The sequence below is a fragment of the Pelodiscus sinensis genome, chromosome 3 (assembly GCF_049634645.1).
Source record: "Pelodiscus sinensis isolate JC-2024 chromosome 3, ASM4963464v1, whole genome shotgun sequence".
NCBI lineage: Eukaryota > Metazoa > Chordata > Testudines > Trionychidae > Pelodiscus > Pelodiscus sinensis.
In genome coordinates this window covers 166,912,418-166,940,109 of record NC_134713.1, presented here as the reverse complement: position 1 = coordinate 166,940,109, position 27,692 = coordinate 166,912,418, and the positions used below count along the sequence as shown (strand labels likewise).

Here is a 27,692-nt window from a genome sequence, read left to right as displayed (position 1 = left end):
AAAAAAAAGTAGTGGATGTTTTCTTTTTGTGCAAAAACCCCTTTTCCCACTAAACCCCTTTTTCCGCCAAATCCTTTTGCCCCAAAAAAGAAGGTTTACCCATTTGGTGGGAAAAGGGGTTTTTGTGCAAAAAGAAAACGCCCACAGTACTTTTTTTCCCTGTAAAGACGGTGTGCATACATTATGCAAATGAGATGCCGGGATATGCAAATCTATGCCTCATTTGCATACGCACTGCCAGCAAAACCGGCACTGTAGACTAGTCTATAGATGTTTTCAACATGGGCATTAATATTTCAATTTCAAATCAAGTTTCCTACCAATGAGTAAACCGGTAACTCCGCATGTACCTAGTTGTCCTTTCTGTGTGCGCGTGGGGGGGGGAGGGGTTACACCGCCACTGCGGGGGGTTGTAGGGAAATCTCTGCTCAGCGGAACCCCATCTAACGAAGAGGAGCGGGGAGGGGCCGCCACACAGGGAACTACAACTCCCATGATGCTTCTGCGCCCTGTGGCGTCAGCAACCGCTTGATTCCCATGGTGACCGGGAGCTAGGCCCGAAGTCAGAGCGCGCCCAGCCCACGATGCCCAAAGCCAGGTAACTAGGTGGCGGGGGCCTCCCGCTCGGGGGGTCGCCTCAAGGGGCTCGGCGCGCCCGTCCATCCCCCCCCCGCCCGCGCACAGGCCGCGCTGTGCCTGCGGGCAGCCCCAGGGGCTCGCTCCGCTCGGGGGCTGGTTGCAGGGAGAGCCGCCCCCTCGGCAGTTCCGGCCCCAGAGGCTGGTGCTTTGGAGAGCCACGAGCGACAGGGCGGAGGTGCGGCCGCGCGCGGGGCGAGGGGCTGTGAGCTCTTGCCCGGAGCAGCCCCTGTCCACAGGGAGCCGTGGCCCGCCGCAGGCAGGGGCTGCTGAGCTGGAGCGGTCCCCAGCCTAGGATTCCTCTTCAGTCGGTTAACTGCCCAAACGCTAGTAAACCCCAGTCAACCAGGATTTAACACCTCTCATCCCCAGTGTGCGCCACAGGCAAGCTGCTTTAGGCCAGGTTCCAGTAGCCACTCAGACCTCTTTTGAAAATGTAGGCCTCAGAGAGGTCACTGTCGTCATTGCCTTTTGCTGCCAGCTTCCATACAAAGGATCCATGCGATAGGGCCGGGACCCCACTCTTCATACTTGTGGTAGGAGTTGCTAAAATACCTTCCAAGATTTTAAGAAAAACGCAACTTTCCGCATTAGATACAGAGGGATAACGACAGCTGCTTTTGAAAGAGCCCTTAGTTCTTTAGTATAGGGTTAGGTCTGCCCAGGCTAGCTTCTGGAGTTAGCTTGAACCCAGCTAGTACAGGTAGTACTAATAGTGAGAACTGTGCAGCATAGGCTTCACAGTGGGCTAATGCAGTGGTCCCCAACATTTTGAGGTTGTCGGGCGCCAGGGGGTGTGGCCGTTCGGGTGCCAGGGGGCGGGGACACTTGCGCGCCCGGGGGCGGCCCCCCCATAGGCCGGGGCCCCCCATAGCCGCGCGCCCGGGGCCAGTCCCCTCCCCCCTGCAAGCGCCGCGCGCCCGGGGCCGGAGCCGGCGCTTCCCCCTCCCCCCTGCAAGCGCCGCGCGCCCGGGGCCGGAGCCGGCGCTTCCCCCTCCCCCCTGCAAGCGCCGCGCGCCCGGGGCCGACGCTCCCCGCAAGCGCCGCGCCATGTGCCCGGGGCCAGGCCAGCCCCGAGCACCTGGCGGGCGCATGCAAGTGCCCCCGCGGGCGCCATGTTGGGGACCACGGGGCTAATGAGTATGTATATTAGGATCCATTCTGGGCTTACACTACCTATGTTGCACTGCCTTCACCACTGTTGTTTTCCATTAGGGATGTAAAATCCCTTTTAAAAAGGGAGACAGGAGCTGCTTCACTTCTGCCAGGTGGATGGTTAACTGCTTACCCAGTAAGCAACACCCGCTAGGGATGTTGCTTACTGGATAAGTGGTTAATCGGTTGACCCTTTGCATCCCAATTTTTCACATTAGCTTGATTCATGCTGATGTAGGTAGACATCCCTTTGCACAACTTTTGCTTGGTAGCCATACCCCATGTCAGCGATGGGCTAGTGAGTGGTCTGCATGAGTGGCTGTCCTTCATCTTAGTGGGCTGCAAGATTGAAATCAGTCGTGTACTAACCATGATTCTAAGCATAAGATTAAATATATGAATACATGACATGCTGAGTATTTCAAAACAAGTATAAATGCTTTAACCATTCATATATTAATAGCACTGTCATCAATTTCAAATAATAAAAAAGAAACATTTAAACTTTACAATATCAAATCTCTGTCCGGCCTCTTCCCTGCCTTCTCTCCCAAACCGGTCCCATCCCTGCTCTTTCCCCTTCCTTCCAACACTTCTGGAGCACCAGGAACATCTCCTCTCCTCTTGCTCCCTCTCAGAGCTTGAATGCCACAAATCTGATTCTTGGTGGTCAAACTCTGGGAGAGAGGCAATAGAGCAAGGATGGGGTAGGGATGTCAATGTGTAGTTGACTATGATTAACCAATAAACCTAGGCTTATTGGTTAATCTTGTTGACTACTTTCCCTGACCCCTCCCCCACCCACTCCCATGCTGCTGCCTTTCAGCCCTCTTAAAAGTCATTTTCCCCCCAGCACCAGCTCCATGGTGCTGCCTGCCCCTCCATGCTATTAGAGGCAGCAGCACAGGGGAGGCTGCTGCAAAGCATCCTCTGTCCACAGCTTGCCCAAGCTCTCTGCTGACAGAGACTGTTCTGTGGGATGCAAAGCAGCCTCTATCCATGGCGAGCGTGGGCCCTCAGTGGACAGAGGCTGCCTCACAGAGCAGCCCCTGTCTGCACGGGGTCTGAGCTCCCTGTGGATAGAGGCTGCTCCACATCCCACAGAGCAGCCTCTGTCCATGGGGAGCTCAGACTCCCCACAGACAGGGGCTGCTGTCACCTCGGGCTGCTACCTCTTTATCAGAGGCAGCAGCACTGGGCTGTTGGCAGCCGTTCTGTGAGGGGAGCTGGCTTTTAAACTGATACAGATGAAGCAGCGCATGGTAGGAGGGGGCTCCCGCGGAGTGGGGCCAGGAACACACTGGCTGCTGGCCCCGCCCCCACAGACTATGGAATAGTCCTGTAACTGCTAAAATTGCATGCAATTACATGACTATTCAATTACCTGATTGCTAACATCCCTAGAATAGGGCATGAATCAGTTGATTCATGGCATTCCAGAAGTGCTGGGAGGCTGGGGGAGGAGCAGGTAAGTGCAGGGCCCTCAGTGTGCAAGAAGAGTGAAGCTAAGAGGTGAGAGAGGGGTTGTGTGCGCTGCATATGGAACCCTGATTAGCTGCATATGGCCCATGGGTTGCAAGTTGCCCTTCACTGCCCTTTGTGAAGTTACATACAGTGACATTGGAAGTAACATTAAACTTTCTTAAAATTGCTCCCAAAACGAAGGAGTTTATCTGCTAAAGCTATGAGATTTTGCTGGTCTAGAATAAGCTATCATGCCTGTCTGCTCCACATATTTATTTGTGATATCTAAGGGAAGTTTCCTTACTAAAGCACATAGCTAGTTCTGATCAAGGACATTTGCAGAGAAAATGTACAGGCAGTCCCCGGGTTATGTACAAGATAGGGACTGTAGGTTTGTTCTTAAGTTGAATTTGTATGTAAGTCGGAACTGGTACATATTGTAGGGGAAACTCTAGCCAAACATTTCTCCAGAGCTCAGTTTTATTCTCCCACACCTCACTTCCCTCAGTCCTTTATTCTCAAGCTGAGGTGTGTGCTGAGAAAAGCCGCTCCGCGTCTCCCTGGTCTGCTGGGGGGAAGCAGCTAGTGCGGGGTTGCCTCACCCCGTTTGTAAGTAGGGATCCAATGTAAGTCGGATCCATGTAACCTGGGGACTGCCTGTAGTATTAAAAATCTTCACATTGCCTTTCAAACCTTAGTTAGGAAATATTGTATAGGTCCAGGAAAAGAGTATTTTCTATGAAAACATCTTATTTTGTTTTCTCTACTAGTGATACTCTGTGGGATATTGCTAAAGCTGAAGTGGAAAAGAAAGAAAATCTTGAAAGCGATGGAGATGGAGTGGAAGTTTGGGAAAAATCACTACTTTTTATGGGAAACAAAAATGGGGTAACACTGAATGCTTTATTTTACTTGATAGCTGTTCTTTTCTTGAAAAGATTGTATACCACTGAAAACATCTGCAGTACCATATCCATTCCAGAAATAAGAAAACTTTTCTGATATCAGTCTATGAAAAGGGTTGATGTTCATGACCACTGCTGTGATAAAATGCTAAGTTCTGGTTTCCACAATTCAAGAGGATGTCATAAATTGTGGAAGGTTCAGAAAAGAGGCAAGAGAATGAATGATTAAAAGGATGAGAAACATGCCTTATAGCAATAGACTCAAGGAGTATGTTTAGACTACATGGCTCTGTCAACGGAGCCATGTAAACTAGTTTACCCGACATAGTCAATGAAGCGGGAATTTAAATAATCCTCGCTTCATTAAAATAAAAATGGCCACCGTGCTGTGCTGACAATCAGCTGATCTGGCACAGTGCAGCAGTCTAGATGCGGATCAGTTGACAAGGGAAGCCTGTCGACCACTCCCTTATGCCTCGTGAAACACTTCACCAAAGAATCAGTGCACACAAAACAGATATTAAACAGGATCACAAAGAAAAAAGTTTCTTGCCATTTCAACCAGAAAGAGCATTGTCTAAAGGACTTAACTATCTGCATCCTGCTTCAAAGACATTTCAGTACCAGACTTGAAAGAGAATCTTCTGAACTGTAATTCATGCTTAAATTTGACACTTTACACCTAGGTCTTAATAAGGATGCTAATTATCTTACCCATTACAAAGATAGCTTCCCCAATTATCACCTCTAATATCATTAGCTCACAGACATTTACCTCCACCCCTCATCCCCCTTCTGTTCTGAAATTTGATTTGTCCTTTTCATGTGTGTTCATTTTTTTTTATTGTATCCTTTGGTATATATGGTCATGCCAATTTTCTTCCGCTATTTGATCTGAGGAAGTGGGTCTGGCCCACGAAAGCTCATCACCTAATAAACCATCTTGTTAGTCTTTAAAGAGCTACATAGTCCTATTTTTTGTTTCAGTTAGACCAGACTAACACGGCTATATTTCTATTACTATTCTACAAGGAGCGCAGTTTATTTAGCTTAACAAACAGAAAGCTAAGGAGTGATTTGATCACAGTCTAAAAGTGTTTATATGTGGAACAAATATTTAATAATAGGCTCTTCAATCTGGCAGAGAAAGGAATAATACAAGCCAATGGCTAGAAATTGAAACTAGACACATTCAGTCTGGAAATAAGGTATACATTTTTATCAGTGAGTGTAATTAACCATTGGAACAATTTACCAAGGATTATGGTGGATTATCCATTACTGACAATTTTTAAATCAAGATCGGAGTTTTTTTCTAAAAGTGATGTTTTAGGAATTATTTTGGGGACATTTCATGGCCTGTGTTATAAAGGATGACAGACTAAATTTTCATAATTAACTCTTCTGTCCTTGGAATCTGTGAATCTATAGAAGGACCATGGGACCTTTCTAAAATTTATATCCATTTTTAATTTTATTCACGTTTCTAGTGTATATGATTTTAAAGGGACATCAATTTAAGAATGTAAATAAGTGTTTGAAAGAGCAAGGGTTGCCTGAATACTGTGATTCATAACTCATATGTTTACTTAATAGCTTTTCTTTCTCACCACTCTTTTCTTGATAACTGTTGGAAATATAAATAAGGCAGTACCTACCTTTTTATCTTTGTGAATGAGTTGAAGCATATGTGTGAGTACAGAAAAGAGTAGCATTGTGCCACATCTAAACTTACATAAGCATTAAGAATAGATAAATGGATTTTACAGATTTATTAAAGATTAGTTTCTGAAATTTCATGTATGAAGTCCTTTTTAAAATTAAGCTGTCCCAACTTGGAATCTGAATCATAGTAATTCAGAGATATGCAGCTTTACTGTGTTGTTTTATGCATTCTTTTTATTTCTATCTCAATTATGATATACACATATTCACTGGAAGCCAATCGTTAGATTAACTTGTTATGAGTAATTAACAGCAGTTAGACAGTTTAATACAGTTGGCCAAGCTGATCACTAATGTATTGTCTGATTTTAGGGATCCTGTTGCTATTACAGGCAGTCCCCGGGTTACGTACAAGATAGGGACTATAGGTTTGTTCTTAAGTTAAATTTGTATGTAAGTCCAAATTGTATGTGGCTCCAGATTCAGCCGCTGCTGAAACTGATCAGCGGCTGACTACAGGAAGCCCTAGGCAGAGTTGCTTTGCCCCCGGCTTCCTGGAATTAGCCGCTGATCAGTTTCAACAGCGGCTGAATCTGGACTCCTGGGACAGAACAACTGGGGCACTGCCGGGTAGGTCCCCGCAGGACCATCCCGGCAGCACCCCAGCTGCTCTACCCCAGGCGTCCCACAACAAAAGCCTCTGCGGCTTTGCTCCTGTCTCCCTGCTGTGCTGAGGGAGTCCCCCCCCAGCACAGCAGGGAGACCCGAGCAAAGCCGCACAGGCGGCGGGGTCCCCCGCCTCTGCGGCTTTGCTCCGAGGCAAAGAAGCAAAGCCGCACGGGCAGCGGGGTCCCACCGCCTGTGCGGCTTTGCTCGGGTCTCCCTGCTGTGCTGGGGAGTCCCCCGCAGCACACCAGGGAGACCCGGAGCAGCTTTTCTCGCCCCGGAGGACGCGGTGGCGGGACCGCTGCGCTCTGGGTGGTCCCGCCGCCCGCGAGCTCTGGGGCGAGAAAAGCCCCGTTCGTAAGTGCGGATCCGATGTAAGTGCGGATCCGCGTAAGTCGGGGACTGCCTGTACTCTGTCATATCCAGCAATTTATTGCAATTATATTAATAGCAGTGTAGCTACACTCTGATAGAAAGTAGGCACTTAACTTTCTAGTAATGAGACTACAAATTATTGCATAACTTTACAATTTTCAAATACATTATTTTAATCATTCCAATAATAAAGCATTACAGTATGTACAATTAAATAACTTTTATGCTTTAATGACATTACAATAGTGTTATTCATTGTTTTTAATTTTCAGGGAAAGACTACTATTATACTGAGGTGTCTTGACAGGTATGTGTTAAGTTTTGAAAAGTATTTTGCATTTCTGGGAGTAATATCATCAACAATATTTTGTAGCAGCATTACAGAAAGCATTACATGCTAGTAAAGTTATTGTGTAAAAATATGGATGATGAGTAGGCTACATTTTCTCTCTAGTGACCTGATGCATTATTTTTGAAGAATTAATGCTATCTAAACATCTGTAATGTGTTAGTAAAACATTTCAGCACTAGAACCACATTTCTAGAGAGCTGTCCCTGGTAGATTGAGTGCTCAGTCACAAGGTGCACAGTTTTGAAAATTTGGTCTTCTGTGTCCCTTTGAGATTCATTAAGGAACTGACGCATCTACTGTCTGTTTTAAGTTATACTTTTTATATACATGTTTATTCAGTATAAATTCTTTACTGTTTGGTTACTATATTGAATTAGGTAAAAGTTATTGTATGTGAAGTAAATTCTAATAATCTTGAAAGACTATATGCAGACAACATATATTGTATCTTCCTTGGATAGAGATGAAATTCCAAAACCAACATTAGCCTTGGAATATACTTTTGGAAGAAGAGCAAAAGGTCATAACAGAGTGAGTATATGACAAAAATTACTGTAATATATTTGTTGTATAGCTCATTCATTAGTAAAACTTAAGTAGGAACTTCTCTTTTAACTCAGCAGTCATCTGCAAAACTAAAAGTATTTCTGTTTGAATTTCACTTGACTAACTTTTATTTTACATTTTTATCTATAGCATGTTTTTCTTTACATTTAGAATGGGTGATATGTTGGTCTGTTATAATATACCAGCTCAAAGAGATTGATATCTTTCATGAGCAGCATTCTGTTTATTATGTAATCATGTATGTGTGTACGTGCCTATAAATCCCCATTTTTTTCACTTGCCACATAAATTCTGGAGCAAAATTAGGTTCTCAATTAACAAAACAAAAACATCTGCAACAGCAACATTGTTTTCATGATTCCAAAGGTAACCTTCAAAATGTGAACTGAATTTAATCCAGTACAGTGGAAGCTGACTACAGTCAGCCTGTAGCCTTAATCAAGGGAGAAGTACAAACTGTTCTATCAGTTTTGGTAGGTGTTAATACTGAATTTAATGACAGTTCAAGTATCAATGTTGTTATTTATTTCATATTGATCCTTTTAGTATAAATACTGAGCGAATGTGTTTTTAATGTATAACACATTGAAAAACAGTGGGGCAATGGGGTAGCTAGTGATTGCTGCGTGGCGGGGCTAGGGACTAAGGAATTCAGGACCTTCTTTGAAAGGTTGTTACCTTATAGTCTTGATTCTGCATTGAAGTGTATTTTTAGTTATTTTAACCACTACAAAGTAGGTATAAATCATTCCTATAGTGTTTCAAAACCATTTTTTACTTACTTGACGTGTGTAAATGAATGTGAGTATGCAAGGGTAACAGAGAAGCATGTCTTATGTGGTCCTAACTATTCAGTTTCCTCCTCACACCAGAGTATACATCACATTCTCTTTGCCATCTAAGGTGTTCAGCTGCCGTTGAGCCTTAGATGCCACTCTGGTCTTTACGGGTATGTCTACACTACCCCGCTAGTTTGAACTAGCGGGGGTAATGTAGTCATCCGCACTTGCAAATGAAGCCCGGGATTTGAATTTCCCGGGCTTCATTTGCATGAAGCCGGCCGGCACCATTTTTAAATGCCGGCTAGTTCGGACTCCGTGCTGCGTGGCTACATGTGGCACGGACTAGCTAGTTCGGATTAGGCTTCCTAATCCGAACTAGCTAGTCCGTACCACGTGTAGCCGCGCGGCACGGAGTCCGAACTAGCCGGCATTTAAAAATGGCGCCGGCCGGCTTCATGTAAATGAAGCCCGGGAAATTCAAATCCCGGGCTTCATTTGCAAGTGCGGATGACTACATTTACCCCCGCTAGTTCGAACTAGCGGGGTAGTGTAGACATACCCTATCTTCTTAAAGTGGTAAGGAGAGGAGGGAGAAAAAAATGGTCATAACAGGGAGGAAAGAAAGTTTTGGTTGGGTAGCAGGATGTCCATGCTGCATAAATAGTGACTTGTCTATATGGAAAGTTAGTGTGGGATAAGCTAGGGTGTGAATTTAAAGTTTAGTGCCTAGTCCATAATTACTCCCTAAGGGTATGTCTACACTACAGAGTTAGTTCGAACTAACTTAGTTCGAATTAGTTAATTCGAACTAAGCTAATTCGAACTAACGCGTCTAGAACTAAAAACTAGTTCGAATTAGCATTTTGCTAATTCGAACTAGCATGTCCACATTGAGTGGACCCTGAACAGGGCTTAAGGATGGCCGGAAGCAGTGCCGGCAGGGCATCAGAGGAGGACTTAGAGCATGGAGATGCTGTCTCAGGCTAGCCGAGGGCTGCGCTTAAAGGAACCCGACCCCCACCCCGGACAGACAGTTCTCAGGGGTGCCCCGCTTGAAAACCAGTCCTGGCTTGGAGTGCCCGGAGTGCCCACACTGGGCACATCACAGCACTCGGCCATCAGACCGGCTGCACTTGCCGCAGGCTGCCATCTGGGGAGAGGGAACAATTGGGGGGCTGCAGGAGAGCTTCCACCCCCAGAAGCCCGCAGAGCCAGCCCAGTCCTCCCCATCGGGGGCTCGTACCCCATTCCTCCCTCACCTCCTTCCACTTACCCTTCCCTAGCCCCCCCTTCCTGATGTACAAAATAAAGATAACGTTTCTTCCAACATTGACTCTGTCTTTATTGAACAAAACTGGGGGAGACTGGGAAAAGGAGGTGGGAGAGGGGAAGAGAGAGGCTGGGAGAAGGGAGGGCAACTAACATGATCAGGGGTTGGGAACAGGTCCCAGATGAAGAGAGGCTACAGAGACTGGGACTGTTCAGCTTAGAAAAGAGGAGACGGAGGGGGGACAGGATAGAGGTCTCTAAAAGCAGGGGTTGGGTGGAGAGGGTGCATTCATAAAAGTTCTTCCTGAGTTCTCATAAAGAAGGACTAGAGGACACCAAAGGAAAGGAATGGGTAGCAGGCTTGAAACTAGTAAGAGAAAGTTGTTCTTCCCAAAGCAAATAGTTAACCTGTGGAACTCCTTGCTGCAGGAGGCTGTGAAGGCTACAACTAGAACAGAGTTTAAAGGGAAGTGAGATCAAGTCATGGAGGTTGGGTCCATGGAGTAGTCTTAGCCAGGGGGTAGGCGTGGTGTCCCTGCCCAAGTTTGTGGAAGGCTGGAGAGGGATGGCACAAGACAAATGGTTTGGTCACTGTCTTCGGTCCATCTTCTCCAGGGTCCCTAGGGTTGGCCGCTGTCGGCAGACAGGCTACTGAGCTAGATGGACCTTTGGTCTGACCCAGTACGGCCATTGTAAGCTCAGGGCTCAGGGTCGGGGGTCTCAGTGGACCCCCTTGATTTTCATGCCAACCTGCTCCTGGGTGGCCAGGCTGGCAGCTCTTCTGCCCTAGACGGCCACTTTCCTGTGCCTAGTGCGGAGATCGTGGACAAGGTCCACGATGTCTACACTAGCCCAGGAAGGTGCCCGCCTCTTGCGGTCCCGGGCAAGCTCCCGGGAGCCGCCAGCCTGGTCCCGGGAAGAGGGGGTGGGCTGGGGGACATCGGGTGGGTGGCTCTGTGCCGTGCCAGGTGCAGGGTCTGCTGGCTGGGTGCTGGCAGGCTTGCACCTGGCATGGGCACCGTAGCCATCCCGTGCCCCTTTAAGCGGTCCGGGGCCAGGAGGGGGGCAATAGAGTTTCCCTGGTGTTGGCCAGAGTGGCCACCAGGGAAACCTGGGGAGGGCTAGCCTCCCACTAGTTCGAATTAAAGGGCTACACAGCCCTTAATTCGAACTAGTAAGTTCGAACTAGGCTTAATCCTCGTAAAATGAGGTTTTCCTAGTTCGAACTAAGCGCTCCGCTAGTTCGATTTAAATTCGAACTAGCGGAGCGCTAGTGTAGCGCCTATGAATGTTAGTTCGAACTAACATCTGTTAGTTCGAACTAACATTGTAGTGTAGACATACCCTTAGAGATTGTGGCCACATAATGCTCTTCTAATTTGCTGTATAACTCGTGGGACAGGCTTCATGTGCTCTCAACTATTTTCTTTCCGCAAAGATGAAATATCAGATGCTTAAATCAGCATGTACTTATATGTATATCATTTGCCATACTGATTTCTTTATTCATCCTTCAGCACTGAGGCAGAGGGCTATCAAAGCAGTCATATGAATGCTGGCTGCTTTTCAGAAGTGTCACTTGTGATTTATTTAGTGAGCCCCATCTTCTAGAAAACACTAACAGAATATTGTAGCCTCCTTTCCTGTGCTCATTGCACATAAGGGACATATCCTGATGGTGTTACATGGAAATACAAGCTTTTAATGCAAAGAAACTGTTTTGCAGCCAAAAGACATTGCACATTTTTGGGAACTAGGTGGTGGAACCTCATTATTGGACTTGATTCGAATACCAATAACCACTGATAACATAAGGTAAGTGATAAAGAACCTTACAATGTCAGAATTAATTTTTTTTAAATAAAAACTGAGATTTAATCTCTAGCCATTTTATTGTAGAGAAATCCTCCAAAATGTAGAGAAATCCTCCAAAATGTAAACTGTTCACTAGGTTTCACATTTTTATCAAAGTATTTTTTCCCAAAGATCAGTTATGCTTAGTGTTGTAGGGATATCCCAAATGCCACTGATTAATATCTGTGAGCTTCTTTCCATGAAATGGTCTTGCTTCTCGGCTGTTTCCAGCCATAGTGGAAGGTAGCTTGTGGAAGGGTAGTCTCATCAGGCAGTGCATCCCTTCATTGTTGGGTACAGCATAACAGAGTCTTCTCCTCTAGCAACTCCTGCTGAAGGTTGCTCCAGTACTTCTGTGGTTGGCCTCTTCTCTCAGCTTGGCTTTCAAGCCAGCTCCACACCTCCAGGTAACTAAAACAAAAGACACAAAACAAAATTCCAAAAATATCCCAACACAAAACATGCTTCTGTCCCCTCTGAGACGATTCCCAGCCTATGCTTAGGGTCAGTGTTCAGTCCCCACCTCTCTGAGTAGTCCTTACATGTGGCTCACATACCCCTCTCTTGTGGCTGGTAGGGGATTCTAGCCCAGGAAGCCCTGTATTAAGCTGCTAGATGTGCTCCTTTAGATGTGCTGCTGTTTCTGTGGACTACTTCTTATCTCCAAGACCCTTGTGCTGCTTTCTTGTAATCTGTGGTTAGCACAATGTCCTCTCTGGTTCCCAGGCCTGTGGATTCTTCTTGGGAACTCTCAATTCCTTCTTTAGCTCCTGGAACACAGCTTTCTCCAGACTGCCTTTCTGTGCCTTTTCCCCTTTCCAGGGCTCACTTCAGAGATTAATTCTGTTCCTGTAGCCTTTTTTGTATCTGTATTCCCAGAGAAAGGATGATCTCCTCTCTTGGGGTTCTTGGTCTTGAGCAGGGGTGAACAAAGCCTCTCAGCGGGCCGGATCCGGCCCGCCTAGGGCTTTGATCCAGCCAGTGGGGCAGTTTCAGGCTTCACCCCCTAGCTCATTGTCTGGAGCAGGAGAGGAGCATGAGTCCTTCAAACTGCTTCTGTTTAAAGGGCTCGTGTCTTCACCTTGCCTAGCAGCTGCTGGGAAGGCACAAGCCCTTTAAATAGAAACAGCTGAGAGGTCTCCCAGTTCCCCAGTCTAGGCAACATGTTGCCTAGCAGCCCAGGGGAACAGGAGAGCCCTTTAAACAGAAACAGCTGAAAGGGATCACAGTGCCAATGCACTAGAGCCGTGGTCACCAACAGGTCGATCGCGGTCAACTGGTCAATCATGAGGCCTCAACAAGTTGATCACAAGGTGTCCTGTCCGCCCTGCCCCCATTTCCCTCCCACCCTGAGAAGCCCCACTACCTACCTCAAGTGAAAATGGAGAACGTGTCGACTTCCCAGGATGGACAGAAGTCCTGCAGCTTAGCGCCACTTCCGGCGATTCCGGAAGTGCGCTAGCTGCTCTGCCAGATGTATTGTGGGAGGGAGCATCGGCTCCCTGCACCGCACGGGAGGGGTGAGTCAGCCCCGGGGCAGGCACGCGCAGGGTTTCCCCGCCCTGGGGGGGTGTTGGCCCCGGGGCAAGCATGCGCGGGGTTTCCCTGTGTCACGGGGGGGGGTCGGGCCCGGAGGAGGCACGTGCTGGCTTCCCTCTGGGGGAATCCTGGGAGGGAATCCTGGGAGGAGGGAGATACAGGGGACTCTCTGCCTCCACTGGCACCCTGTCCCCACTCCCCGCTCCCCTGTCCCCACTCCCCTGTCCCCAGCCACAGAACTCTGTCCCCAGCTACTCTGTCCCCACTCCCCGAACTCTGTCCCTACTGGCACCCGGTCCCCAGCTGCAGAAACCTGTCCCCACTGGCACTCTGTCCCCTGCTGCACAACCCTGTTCCCTCTCCCCTCCCAGCATGCTGTTCCCTCTCTCCTGCCCCCAGCCACAGAATTCTGTCCCCACAAAATGTATAATTATAAATGCTTCATTTTAGATTTAAATAGAATGAATAAAAAACAGACCATTTATTTCATAACTATAAACACGTGATTTTAATTTTATATATCGCATAATTTAAAAATAAACTGTTTAGCAGAGTGTGTAAGTAAGGGCTGGGAATAACAAGTGATGGACAGGAGGAGACTAGAAAGGGCGGGGCTTCAAGGAAGGGGCGGGGCAATAGATCTTCACCTGTTCTGAGATTTAAACAGTGATCTTGGGTGTAAAAAGGTTGGAGACCACTGCACTAGAGTCTGGGAAGCTGGAAGCCCTTTCAGCTCTTTCTATTTAAAGGGCTCTTGTGTTCCCCGGGCTGCTAGTCAACAGGTTTCTTGACAGGCACAGGGAAGGCTCCAACCCTTTAAATAAAAGCACTTAAAAGGGATTGCAGCTCCCTCAGCATCTAATGAGTTGTTAGGAAGCCAGAGATGTAAGCCCTTTCAACTGCTTCTATTTAAAGAGCTCACCTGCTGGGTGTCTGCATTGCCTGGCAGTCACCCAGCAGGTGCAAGCAGTTAATTATTAAAATGTAATTACTTTGTTGTGTAAAAGACATATTGGTGTCTTTTTACAGCACATGAACTGTCCCTTCCACCCAAGGCTCCACCTTTTCCAGGTCGGCCCATGGACACTTCTGAAATTTGTGGAGTGGCCCCCCTTCAAAAATCCCTGGTCTTGAGTCTTTTGTATAACTTTAATTTCCTCTTATGAAGAAGACCCGGCTCCTTCTGAGGTAGATCTCATAACAGATCATTCCTGATACACCATATATGTGCAGCAAGGTGGGCAAAATCAGCTCTCAGGCTCCTGTTAACACTTTGTTCAATTATGAACACTTTGTTTACCTCATCACATAGTTCTGTGGAGAGGATGGCTCAGGTGTAGGTAGGGACATAGGAGATACAGAAGAAGAAGGGACCTACCCTACTCTTAGTCGGATCGTAGAGAAAAAAACTTAAGGAATGTAGAAGATAGGATATGGCTGCCCATTGCTGTTAACCTCCAGGAACAGCCTCTTGAAGGACTTGTCTACAGTTAAAAACTATACACCACCACAGTAGTGCTTTTGTGTAGACACTGCTTTTGCCAATAAGAGGGAATCTTCCATTGGCATAGGTAATCACCATAGAGTCAGTAGTTAGACTGACCAAGGGCTGTTTACACCAGGGATTAAATCAGCTTAACCACATTGCTCAGGTGTGGTTGACCTGACTTTTTAGTGTAGATCAGTTCTAAGAGAGCAGCATGTTGGAGGGGAGAGAAAAATCATTCACGAGAAGAGAAAAACAGGACCTTAATGAAAGAGAAGATGGAGTGGTATGGATCTCATGCAGCTAAGGAAGGGTGGGGGATAAGATATGAGGTACCTATGCAGTTTGAAAGAGGATGAAAGATGAAGATTCTGAGAGAGGTAAGGGACAAATATTGGAATACAGGATGCCTCCGACTTGCAACGCGGTTGGTTCCAGGGGAAGCGTCGCAAATCGGGGGCGCTGTAACTTGAACACACATTTATGGTAGGCACTGTCATAAATGCAGGCCGAGGACATAAGTCGGGGGTTTCCGGCTCCTTCTGCACTTACAATCATTTTTGTAAGTGCGGGAGGTCAAAATTCGGGCAGTTGCAAGTCGGGGGCCTCCTGTACAGGGGAGAACAGAGGGAAGGGAATGTGGGCAAAATGGATCAGAATGAATGGAATAAGGACAGCAAGAAGTCAATTTAGTTTGGAAAAGAATAATTGACTGAGGAGAAAACAGATATAGCTTTTCATGTAAAGAACAAGGAGAGGAATGTTGTCAATATGTAGACAACTACACAATTAACTGATAAGCCTGGCCTTATCGGTTAATCCTGTTGACTGCGTGCAATGGGATGGCTTGTTATTTGAGCACTTGCTATCTATTACTGTACTGGCTACTCTGGATTCTGTCATTACGTAATATGAGAAAAATATTTAAAAATACTTCTGTGATATCTGGGACCCTAGTTGCTCCTCGAGGCCCTTGAGTACTTTGGAGAATTATCATGTGGTATTTATGGATTCCCGTATAAGCTGCTGAACTCCACATCTTCTGAAATGACAGAGACTGGTAGCTGCCTGAAGATCCTCTCCCCTGTCTTTACAACAAATTAATCTTTGAAGTTGGATAACCCTCCCTGTTTCTCTTAAGACTAGCCCTGTCAATAAGACAGCATTACAGTACACCAGTGCATTTGTCACAGTTTGCAAAGACAATCTTTTCATTTTATTTTACCACCAACGCAAAGACTTTTCATTGGTTTTCGTGTCCTTGAACTATATCTAGTTTAGCCAAGAGACTTTTCATTAGACATTTCATGGCCTTATAGTGTGAAGTTAGAGATTTATCTTGCTTTGTTGCTCTTTTTATTTCCCTCCAATCTGGAATCTATGTAGTAAAATAGTGTTCCTGTGGAGCCTGGTTAAAACTAGCCGTCAGTCCTTTGCTATTAGTATTAGTAACATTCTGTTTTAGACGTGTTTCAAGTGTTCTGTATTTGATTGGATTTTAACAATCACTTCTTCTCAGTATCCACCCTTAAACCAGTGCAACCTTTTAGTATGTATATGGTCCCATTCTTCCAAAGATCATTAACTTCAAATTTCCTGACCTACCACCCAGATCATCAGCCTTCAGTTTGTCATCTGAAGGCCTTTGTAAATGGCACAACAAACCATGGAACAAAATAAATTTCCATACTACCTTCTACTTCCTGATTGGAAGGTTGCCCTTTGGCTACTTTTCTGACTAAAAGTTGGGAACCTTCATAAACAGAAGTTTGCTGTAACTTTAAGTAGGGATTTCAGGTAAACAAGGGATGACTGGGGTGCAAGAAGAGATTATGCTGAAATGCTTTGTCATAGAATAGAAGGGAACAAAATGAGTTTCTGACACTTGCAGAGGCTACTTGTATTTAGACAAAATTTCCAGAAATAAAGTTAAAAAATAAAGTACCCACAAATCAGTGGTGAGGGGTGAAGAGTCAAAGGTTCAGAAATTCAGCTACCATTTAAAAGATTTCAGCAGAGTTCAGAGTATGATGAAGGGCCATCAGCTTGTGTTGCAACCTTTAATAGAGGTTTTCTTCCTGGCTGCTTTTTTCACATTTGTTTTTAGCAGTTGCACTGAGGGAAAATTGTTGTTTATTAAAAAATGCAATTGTCTTATGTACCAATGATTAGACTGAATAAGAACTCTTCAGTTTCCTTTTCCCTCATTATTTTATAGGGCTTTTGCTATAATTCTTGTTTTGGACCTTTCCAAACCTAATGAACTTTGGCCAACAATGGACAGTCTCTTACGTGTTACCAGAAACCATGTGGATAAAATTATAACTAAATTGGGAAAGACAAATCCTAAAGTAGCTACTGAAATTAAACAGAAGATGTGGAACAATATGTCAAAGGATCACCCAGTAAGATTCTTCTGGTATTTTCTCCAAATGTCATAGGCCTTTATATAGTTAAGGATAATACTTGTGAAAATCATAAATAACTCTTTTAGATTTGTATGCATGACTGAAAATCCATTTCATGTAGATGAACCTGTTCACTGGAAAATTATAGCAATTTAATAGTTCAGTAAGAGCAAAAACAAGGAAAGACAGTTTCATATATCTTCTTCATAGACATCTAATGTGATTGTTATGGCATGTTACACCAATCACTAGAAACAGTTTTAGATTAGCAGCTTGATATTGATTTTAGAATCTTTTTTTTAAAATGATGAAAACTAGAATGTACGGAAGAAATCATCTGGCAAGAGACTTGATGAAGGTACAAATTTAAGCAGAGTATAGTTATAACAGCCATCAACTCAACTATATACTTTGCATTTATTCAAGTGTCTATCATAAACTCAGTGCCTTTTGATAATCTGACAACTAATTAAATTATAAAGTTTCAGAGATGTTAACACCAGACCTTTAAATACAATTGCTAATGTAATCTCTTGAAAAAGCTAAAACAGATTGTGGGAAATACAGCTGAAAACATATATAGCACTATGCATTCAGTTTGTACAAATGTTATGTGTATTGAATGCCTAAACAAATATTCTATAGTTCACAGACTCTGAATAAGAATTCTGCTACAATAACTTATGTAACACAATACGGTAAAGAAAATGCTAATAAGGCTCCAAACAGTGAAAAGCAAAGATGTACTAAGTATGAATACAAATGCATACGATGCTTAGCAGATTTGTTTGAAGTGTCTGGTCCCAATACTATAGTCCTTACTAATGTGAGTAATCCCATTTACCTCAGTGGATGTAAAGATTGCAGGATTAGGTTCAATAATATATAACTTTCTTAGGGACTTCGAAGGTTGATCAATTTTTTTTTGGAAAAGACAGTTTCTAAAAATAAAATACTTCAGATGTCATGGTTGCCAGCAATGTTAGAATACAATTTTTTTCAGACTCTTAAAAGAGCAGGCTCATCCTTTAGGGCAAATGGTAGTAATTGCATTAATTCCTAGTAAGAACCTGGAAGTTTACCATTGCAGAGGCTGGCCTCTAAAGGGGCTGATTACACATACCAAATGAGCATATGAGTTCAGCCCTTGAATACAGAAAGGAGACACACATATAACTGTTATTTTTCAAATGCATGTCAATTCAGTTCAAAAGCAGACTTGTTTGTGGGGTAACCAAGGTTTGTCTCTTAGGCCTTGTCCACACTATTGCAATAAGTTGACCTAAGTTATGCTGGTCCAGCTACATCACCTCTTCTAATTAAGTGAGTTGGAATGACCAAAAAAGTTGCCATACCAATTTCAGCCAATTGTGATGTTACCATTTGTCTGCTAGAAACTGATCCGCTCATTTCACATAAATCACTGGAGTGTTGTCAGATGGTAATAGCTCTAAGTACAGCCTCTTCCCGACTTACGAACCAGTTACGGACCAAGCAATTGGTCGTAACTCGGTTAGTTCGTAAGTCGGACCCCATAGAGTTACACGCGACCGCACTGTTCGTAAGCGCGGATCACGTTCATAACTCAGGGTCCGCCATTTACGACAGCTTCAGTCATAACTGCGAACGGTTCTAAGTCGACTGTTCGCAACTTGGAGGCCGGCTGTAACTACTATCCTGGACCTGATGTGAGCCAGTTACCTGCAGGTATAAAACTTGTTTGTTACTCATTCCCTGACCCACCTATTTAATCCAAGTTTATTGAGCACATAGTACTTGCATGTAAGTTTCTGTACAAATGTTAAATAGATAATGTATGCACCTCTTACCTAGGTTTCTGTTTATATTACAGAATTTTAAAATTCATATTTTTTAAATTTTATGTTTTGTCAAAAAGTATACACTTCATCAGTTATGGTCAACCTATTGTCTGCGGGCCACACACAGCCAATCAGGGTTCTATGTCCAGCACACAAGACATTTTGTTTACCGTTGTCTATGAGCAGGGTTGCCAGAGTCCAATGGTTTCCATCTGCACAGGGTTTTTTTTCCTACTGGTATTACTAAAGCAATGCGCATGTAAAGTAAGACCACGTAAAATGAGGTGTGTGCTGATTACACACAACATTGACCATGAGAAATCGTGTGCTCCCTTTATATCCACTTAAAGCGCTGCTATGTTTCATGCCACAAATTCTAGGTGTGCAATCACAGTTAGCAAAACTAACTTATCCAAGGAGACTGCCTAGTGACCACTGAGATGAAGTAGGCCACTTGTGGCCCATCACTGTTCCACATCATACATTGACCTTCAGTGCATTTATTTCTTCTCTATTCAGCACTCTGCTTGGTATTGAGGAGGCCACATTAGGCAGCCAGTTATCGCTCCTTGATCCCATGTTTGCCCAGCCCTGGTGCTGCTCTAACTTGCATGCCCTCTATATTGGAGTAGGAATCCATTTCCAGCAGGTTTATGCCAAAAAGGAGTTCCCTTCCCCAAGAGGTTCCTCCTTTCCTTACCCCCTGCATCCTGGCCATTTGCAGAGAGATTATTTAGAAAATACGGCCCTATTTAATTATACTGCATAAATGTTGTGTCTAACATTGTGATATTGTTTAAGAATCATTCTCATGCTGTTTTTGATGTTTAGCTAGCTTACTGTTCTCTTGTGACTGGTTTATAAGGTTTTAAATATGTTGTTAACAGGATCATGAATTAATTGACCCTTTTCCAATCCCTTTGGTGATGATTGGAAGCAAATATGATCTTTTTCATGTAAGTGATATTGTATATACATTTTTAATTTGGTTTTATTTATTTAAATTTTAATAATTAAAAAGACACTGAGCCAAAGCTATGTGATTCCTAATACATGATTAAAAAGGCAATAAAATCCCAGTAAAGTGACCATTGGAACAGGAGCTCAGCCACCTACAGTAACTTCTTTTGACCTCTTCATCATTATGGGACACATACCATCATCCGTATGTGTCCAAAAGCCTTTGCAAACAAGTATCTTTTCCAGCATATCTGGAAGAGCACCAGATTTGGTCTGTTTCAGACCAAGGAGGGGACCAAATTACAAAATTCTCCACAGGAATGCCCTGCAGATACAATTTTTTTTTTTTTTTTTTTTTTTTGGTATAATAAGAGGAATCCTGCTTTGGTATTGCTACTGGCTGCAGTTGTGGCATAGGGAAACAAGCAATCCCTCCAGTAGGTTGGTCACTGTTTTGAGGAACTGGGGCAGCCTTAGGAGCAAAATGAGTTATGCTCACTTCTTATTTCTGGAGTTTTAGTTTTAAACACTTGCTTACACATTCATTTATCTTCTGAGGCTATGTCTACACTATGGGGGTTTTCCAGGATTCCAAAGATATCCCGGAAAAACTCCGTCATGTCCAGGGAATGCATCTACTCTTCTGCCTTTTTTTTTTTTTTTTTTTTTTAAGGAAAAGCAGACGTGCTCTTTCGGAAGTCTTGTCTTCTTCTTCCTCCCACGAGGAAAAAGGGCTTTTCCGAAAGAGGAGGCTTTTCCGAAATTTGGCCCAATGTTTTTCTTCTGAAAAAACTATTGGGAAAGGGTATGCAAATTGTGGACATAGACTGATTTAGAAAGGATGAGTGGTCACATCTTTTATGTTTCTCTGTAAATTAATCGACAAGCAATGTCCAAAAGCAGTTCAGTTGGTTCCGTGTTTTTACAACCCGCCGACAAATGCACAGTTTGTTTTCATGAAACAACTGATCTACTTAAGCCTGGACAGACATATTGTGGCAGCTTCCGTACTGAGTTCTTTTAGCTGGCAGTGCAATATACTGCTTTTCGGCCAACTATCTCAGTTATTTAATTTTTACTAGCAGTGTATTATGCATTCTTTCATAGCCAGGTTTTCCTTTTTTTAAAAATAGCCATGATTTTCTTGACTCAGTAAATGATTCAGAACATAATGACACAGGATGGAATCCTGGGCCCTTTGAAGTCCAGAATGTTACCCACAATTTTTCCAAAAAAGGTAATTCATATAATCCTATACATTACTGAACAGGCACAGTTATTAATTGAAGGGTGTGTATGTATGTATACGAACACATTGTAATTGGTTTGAATGGTGGAGTTTAGGTGATATAGAGCCAGTTCTTTTTTTGTAATGGTACGCCTCAGGAAGGCCTATTTTCCCTGCATCCCTGCATAACTTAAATGAATTGCATACTGGCACCTCTTTTCCTGGGGCGGCTGTGGGTTTTTTCCCCCCCTTTTTTTCCCCCTCAACAACTTTTCCCCCTGTATAGAGCCTTAGGTCCAGAGACAGTCAACTATTGTGACATAAAAAGAAAAGATTATCTTATCGTATGTCCATGTTGTTACTTTTTACATTTTAAAGCTGGAGAGAACTCATTGGAAATTGAGTGCACAACTCAAGCTAATAGGCTCCTTTAGGCAGTAGTTGAGGTTGAAGCTAAAGTAACATATTTCCTGTAATAAGAGCCCTAAGTAAAAAAAGAAAGAAAAATTGTAACAATTATTGTTCGTTGAGTAGTGTCCCCGAAGGTGCTCCACTTGAGGTGCTGGGCTCGTCCCGGCACCGCAACCGGGACGGGCCCAGCACCTCGAGTGGAGCACCCACGGAGACACACATCTCGAAGAACAGACGTTACTGCACAGGGTGAGTAACTCTCTCTTTTAAGTCATGATAGGTTGTTGTTGATTTCTGGTATTGTGACATAATTTTCTTATACAGCTTTTCACTTTAAATAACAGCTAAATTCTTTCATTGTGGCATAACATGTAATGTAGTTTATATTTAAAATGTTCTTAGTGTTAACATGTTTTGTCTTTACTTCAGGAGTTTGACCCTGAGATGAGGAAAATAATGTGCAAGACACTTAGATTCATTTCACATTATTACGGAGCATCACTAGTGGTTTGTATATATATATCTATATATCTATATATATATTTTGTTTGAGGGGGAGCAGGATGGGCAGTATTTGTATGATGAAACAATAATTAAAATAGATATATAAAACATCTAGATGAACATGACATGATTGGGACAAATCAGTAAAGCTCATGATGACTTTCTCCATTAGTGAATCTGTTGAGTAGGGATGTTTGGGCCTGCTGGAAAAGTGTGAGGTATGTCCAGTGAATAAGCCTACACTGAGAGTCTGCTAGTCAGTATTCCTACAGGGAATACACAGGGGTTATGTCTCCCTAATCATAGAACGTGGTGTTAACAAGTTACCCCCAATAATAGTGGTAATCCTGTACTTTATTGCAATATTCCACCATATTTCACCACAGATTTTCTGTGCAAGATCTATTTCTTGAAGCTTTATGTTAAGACAACACCATTTGTGCCTTCTTATCTTATCTCCACTAGCAGGTATGTTAAAGTACAATCTTCTTACACGCGCAACCGCAGGATGCTTTTAAGAGATGATACAGATAAAAGGCATAAATCTCTCTTCCATCAAGAATGAAAATAACATTTTCTTAGTGTAAATGGAAAACTTTACCTTGCTACAGGAATTATTTTGAAGTTCTTGTATAAATTGTTTATATAAAATTTCTCTGATTGAATAAAATCACTCTAATTAAAAGCAGTGAAAGCCAGATTAACAATGCTAATTAATTCTGATGTGTTTCACTGTTCACATAATGATGCCCTGTACTGTAGATATTCTGTGGTATTTATGAAGTAAATAGATGACTGCATGCAAGGGATGTTAAATATAGATTAATTAACTAATCGAATAGTTGATGGGATTTCCATCAACTATTCGTTTAGCCAATAAGGGTGCTTCTGCCTTTGAACTGTAGCTGCAGTTCAAAAGTGGAAGGCCCGCCGGGAGTACGGGGACCAGCAGGGGTCTGTCCCAGCAGGACTCTTGTACATTCAAAAGGAAGCCCTGCAGAGAGCGTGGGGCCAGCGATGAACTCCCCTGCTGGCCCCACACTCCCTGTGGTGCCTGAGCCTTTGAAATATACAAGAGCCCCACTTACACATTTCAGAATCAGAATTGCAGCAGAACTGGCATGAATGGAGACTGCTTCAGTCCCTGTTCATGCCATTTCCCACTGTGCTTTTATCTCCCCTGTCCCTTGCAGAGACGGTGCTGGGGGGAACTGGCTTTTAAGCTGACTCCCCTCCAGCACTGGCTCCTGCTCCCCCGTCTTGCTGCCTCTCTCTGATAGAAGCAACAAGGGCGGTAGGGGAAGCAACTAGTCACATCACTTGTTGATTATCCAATAAGCTTTTGCTTATCAAATAGTCAACTAGTCTCTTACGTCCCTACTTCATGCTAGCAACTGCAGGAAAAATGGCTTTAATGGGTGTGAATGCATGCTAGTTATAGCCCTATCTGAAATCCTCTTGTGGACAGTCATCGGGCTGTTATATTAGACCAGAGGTGAGCAAAATATGGCCCCTTGGGCCTAATCTGTCCCGCCAAATATTTGAATCCAGCTCGTCACAATATGCTGTGGCTCAGTATGACACTCAGGCAGGCTCTCTGCCTGCCACATCCTCACATGCTAGTTAAAACAGCTGCCTGTTGGGGCCAGTGTGTATGTCTCTCTGTGACGTTGGGGGTCTTTGCATGCTACCCCACAGCTCCTGTTGTTTGGAAACCAGACAATGAGAGGTGCCTGGGCCGTGCTTGCAGGCCTGGGCAGCACACTGAGAAACCCCACCCCAGGACCACACCACACAATGACACACAATTCCCTTCCTCCAATTCACTTGCTGTCCAGAACTTTGTTCAGAGTCAAACAAGACCACATTCACCTCATCATTATACTACTGGTATGGTTGTGACAGTACTTGAACTTGGCCATATTGACCCTGTCACTCTAGCCTCTGCTCTTTCTCTGGCTGGATCCAGGTGTGATTTTCAGGGCATTAGCAACCTGCTCCATTTCTGCCTATGAGACTTCTACCTTATGGCGTAGATGCTATGTGGTTAATGCATTTGGAGAAATCCCGTTTCAAGACTGTCTCTAGGAATTGCTTTTGAATAGTAAAAAAACCCCTCAGCTAGGAGCACTTACCTGGCTAAATGGAAGCGCTTCTCTATTTGATACCAGCAGAGAGGCATATCCCAAAGCATGCATCCCTGAACTTCATGTTGGATTATCTTCTATACCTATATAAATCAGAGATGGGTTGTTTTACAGTTATTCTTCAGGAGGACTCCAAATACACTTCCATGTTTGCTTATGAATCACCTACTGTGGAATGATCAGATGCAAGCACTTGAAGAAAAATGGTTACCTAGCTTTCTGTGACTGTTGTTCCTCAATTTGTGTGGCATGTGCGTTTCATGGCCCCTCCTCCTCTTTTTATTGGAATTTATTGGGAATGAAGGAAATGAAAGCGGGGAGGCAGCCTCCTCCCTGTTACATCAACATGTAGTGACGTATGGTGACATAAGGGCCCTCAAGTTTCCCAATGAGTATTACTAAAGGAAAAAGTTCTCCAAAATCTGTGCATGAGGCATGCACATATTTACAGTTGAATGAAAACATCTTGAAAAACAATAGTTACAGAGAGGTAGGTAACAGTTTCTTCAGGATTTGGCCTGAAAGATATAGGTTTGCTGATGAAAAACAAATCCAGAAGCTGAGAGAGAAGGCTGTTTGGAAAAACATTTTAGGAGACCTTTTCTTAGTAATTTGTACAGTCAGCCCTTATCCTTATCCTGCCACTAACCATAAAACTACTATTTATCATATGATTTAAGTCCCAAGAGCATGTGTTATATAGTTGTTTGTTACATTACAGCTCTGAGTGTTTTATGGTATGCTGGGAAATTTTTACTGTAATTAAAATATTTAATAATTCATTACTCTTTTGCAAAAGGTCTGTCTCTCTTAGTTTAAACTGTATAAATAAAAATGTGATTCCATTTTCTTTCTTTAATGTAAGTTTTCATTTTGTCTTTCTTGACATCTGTAGTCACTGACAAAAACATTTGTCCCTTTAAGAGACTGGGGCAGAATTGGATGCCAAACACCGGTGTAAATTGGGCGTAATTCTTATGAAACCAATTAATTACACTACTGTAACTGAAGCCTGCAGCACACTACGAATTTATGTTGGTATACCTACATCTCTCAGGGGCATGAAATATCCACACCCAAGAAACATAGCTATAATGACCTAACCCTGGTGTAGACAGCACCAGATTGATTGTAGTATTTTTCCGTTGACCTAGCTACCCCCTCTCAGGGAGGTGGATTACCTAAATTGATAGAAAATCCCTCTATCTGTATAAGTAGCCTCTACACTGAAGCACCACAATGGTGAATCTGTGTTGCTGTAGCATTTTACATGTGGAAAAACTCTAATGTTAGATTGTGGACCACATTCTCTATCTGTAATCTTCACTTTCACAAAACCTCATTTCCATTACAAATTTCTGTGACAAAAGAGCATAACATGTACTTTATTCTTTGATTTCTTTTAGTTTACCAGCAAATCTGAAGCCCTTCTGCTGAAAGCCCGCGTTCTTATTAATCATTTGGCATTTGGCTTTGACAGAAGGTAACAACTGTCTTACCTAGTATTGACAGCTTTGCACAGAGTTTATCATCTATTTGTAAATGTCTTTCAAAGCTAGGTTTTTAACCCAAAAGTAATCAAAATATATTTTCTCCAAAAATACCACCTGTAAATAAAAGATTCTTATTCGTGAGTCTTGGGGAACATAGCTTTAACAGGGTAGATGAAAATTCCAGTGTTCTTAAGGATTTTTTCTCCCTACCGAGTGTAGTAGTGGAGAGGAGCACAAGCTACCACCAGCCACCCCGATCATGATTTTAAGGTTTATTTCTATTTGAAACTAAATATAAAGCTTAACTTTAACATAAGAACGGCCATACTGGGTCAGACCAAAGGTCCATCAAGCCCAGTATCCTGTCTGCCGAAAGTGGCCAGCACCAGGTGCCCCAGAGAGGGTGGACCAAAGACAATGATCAAGAGATTTGTTTCCTGCCATCCCTCTCCAGCCTCTGACAAACAGAGGCCAAGGACACCATTTTATCCCCTGGCTATAATAGCCTTTTATGGACCTAACCTCCATGAAATTATCTAGCTTCTCTTTAAACTCTATTATAGTCCTAGCCTTCACAGCCTCCTCTGGCAAGGAGTTCCACAGGTTGACTATACGCTGTGGGAAGAAGAACTTTCTTTTATTAGTTTTAAACCTGCTCCCCATTAATTTCATTTGGTGTCCTCTAGTTCTTCTATTTAGGGAACTAATAAATAACTTTTCTTTATCGGCCCTCTCCACACCTCTCATGATTTTATAGACCTCTATCATATCCCCCCCTCAGTCTCCTCTTTTCTAAATTGAAAAGTCCCAGTCGCTCTAACCTCTCCTCATATGGGACCCGTTCCAAACCCCTAATCATTTTAGTTGCCCTTTTCTGAACCCTTTCCAAGGCCAAAATATCTTTTTTGAGGTGAGGAGACCACATCTGTACACAGTATTCCAGATGTGGGTGTACCATAGTTTTATACAGGGGCAGTAAGAGATTCTGGGTCTTATTTTCTATCCCTTTCCTAATGTAGTGTAACTATTTGACAGACATTTGATTACTAATATGAACTTTTTTAAAACTTTTCATAGCAAATCTATATCAGTGGATCAGAATAAACCATTGTTTATCCCAGCAGGATTGGATTCTCTAAATCAAATAGGTTGGTAAACTTCTTATCCAACATTTTTATTGCTCAAATAGCTTATTAAAATGAGGGGAAACTAATTTAAAACAGATGAAAAGAAATACATGTTATACAACATTGATTTAACCTGTGCAACTCAGTGCTATATGACATTACTGAGACAAATAGCTTAGTAAATTTAAAAGAAGTATTAGAATTGTATATTACTAAGAATAGCCTCTGCAGTTATATTAGTTGGGATAAAAATTGTAAGTGTATTTTGGACTTAACAATTCTAGATACAAATTGATAACTGGTTTGTGTTGAGAAGAAAATACCCTATTGCAGGGGTTGGCAATAATTTTTAAGCAGGGCACTCCACAATTTTGGCAAGTGATCAAGGGCTGCCTTTCTATGGAGGGAATGTGGGGTCTAGGATAAAGGTTGGGTACAAAAGGAAGCTTGGGGTAGAGGACTGAGGTGCAGGAGGGGTATAGGGTCTGAGAGGGTGTTTGGGTGAAAGAGGAGATTGTGATCTGGCACAGGAGCTTGGGGTGCAGGGTCTAGGAGAGGATATGGGTGCAGGAGAGGATTCTGGCGTGGGGGTGGTTGTGCAAGGAGGGAGTTGTGACCTACAGGAAGTAAGGAGAAGGGGTTTAGAATGTTTGGGTGGTGACCTGGTGCGGGAGTGGGAGGGGTGGCCTGGGGCAGGTAATTGTGGGGAGGACAGAGGTGAGGTGCTTACCTAGGTGGCTCCCAGCCAAGAGCTCTGCAGGAACCTGAGGCAGGCTCTCTGCCTGTCTACTGCAGTCCCAGGCTGGTTGGCTGGCTGCTCCACATGGCTCTGCTCTGGGCATGGGGGAGGAAGGCTTCACACACTATCCCTATCCCCAG

The 27,692-nt window shown here is 43.6% G+C and overlaps 1 protein-coding gene across 5 annotated transcripts in view; it reads left to right on the top strand.

The window, feature by feature from the left end:
• Positions 1-449: 449 nt before the first annotated feature.
• Positions 450-27,692, top strand: part of DYNC2LI1 (dynein cytoplasmic 2 light intermediate chain 1) — a 51,099-nt gene continuing 23,856 nt past the window's right edge. For all 5 annotated transcript variants that reach the window (XM_075925427.1, XM_075925426.1, XM_075925425.1 and 2 more), the window contains exons 1-10: positions 450-598; positions 4,026-4,143; positions 7,139-7,173; positions 7,680-7,749; positions 11,563-11,651; positions 16,934-17,120; positions 19,831-19,899; positions 21,972-22,049; positions 25,600-25,676; positions 26,764-26,834. In XM_075925427.1, the coding sequence (XP_075781542.1) occupies positions 585-598; positions 4,026-4,143; positions 7,139-7,173; positions 7,680-7,749; positions 11,563-11,651; positions 16,934-17,120; positions 19,831-19,899; positions 21,972-22,049; positions 25,600-25,676; positions 26,764-26,834 (808 nt within the window). In that variant the 5' untranslated portion in view covers positions 450-584. The remainder of the gene's footprint in view (positions 599-4,025; positions 4,144-7,138; positions 7,174-7,679; positions 7,750-11,562; positions 11,652-16,933; positions 17,121-19,830; positions 19,900-21,971; positions 22,050-25,599; positions 25,677-26,763; positions 26,835-27,692) is intronic.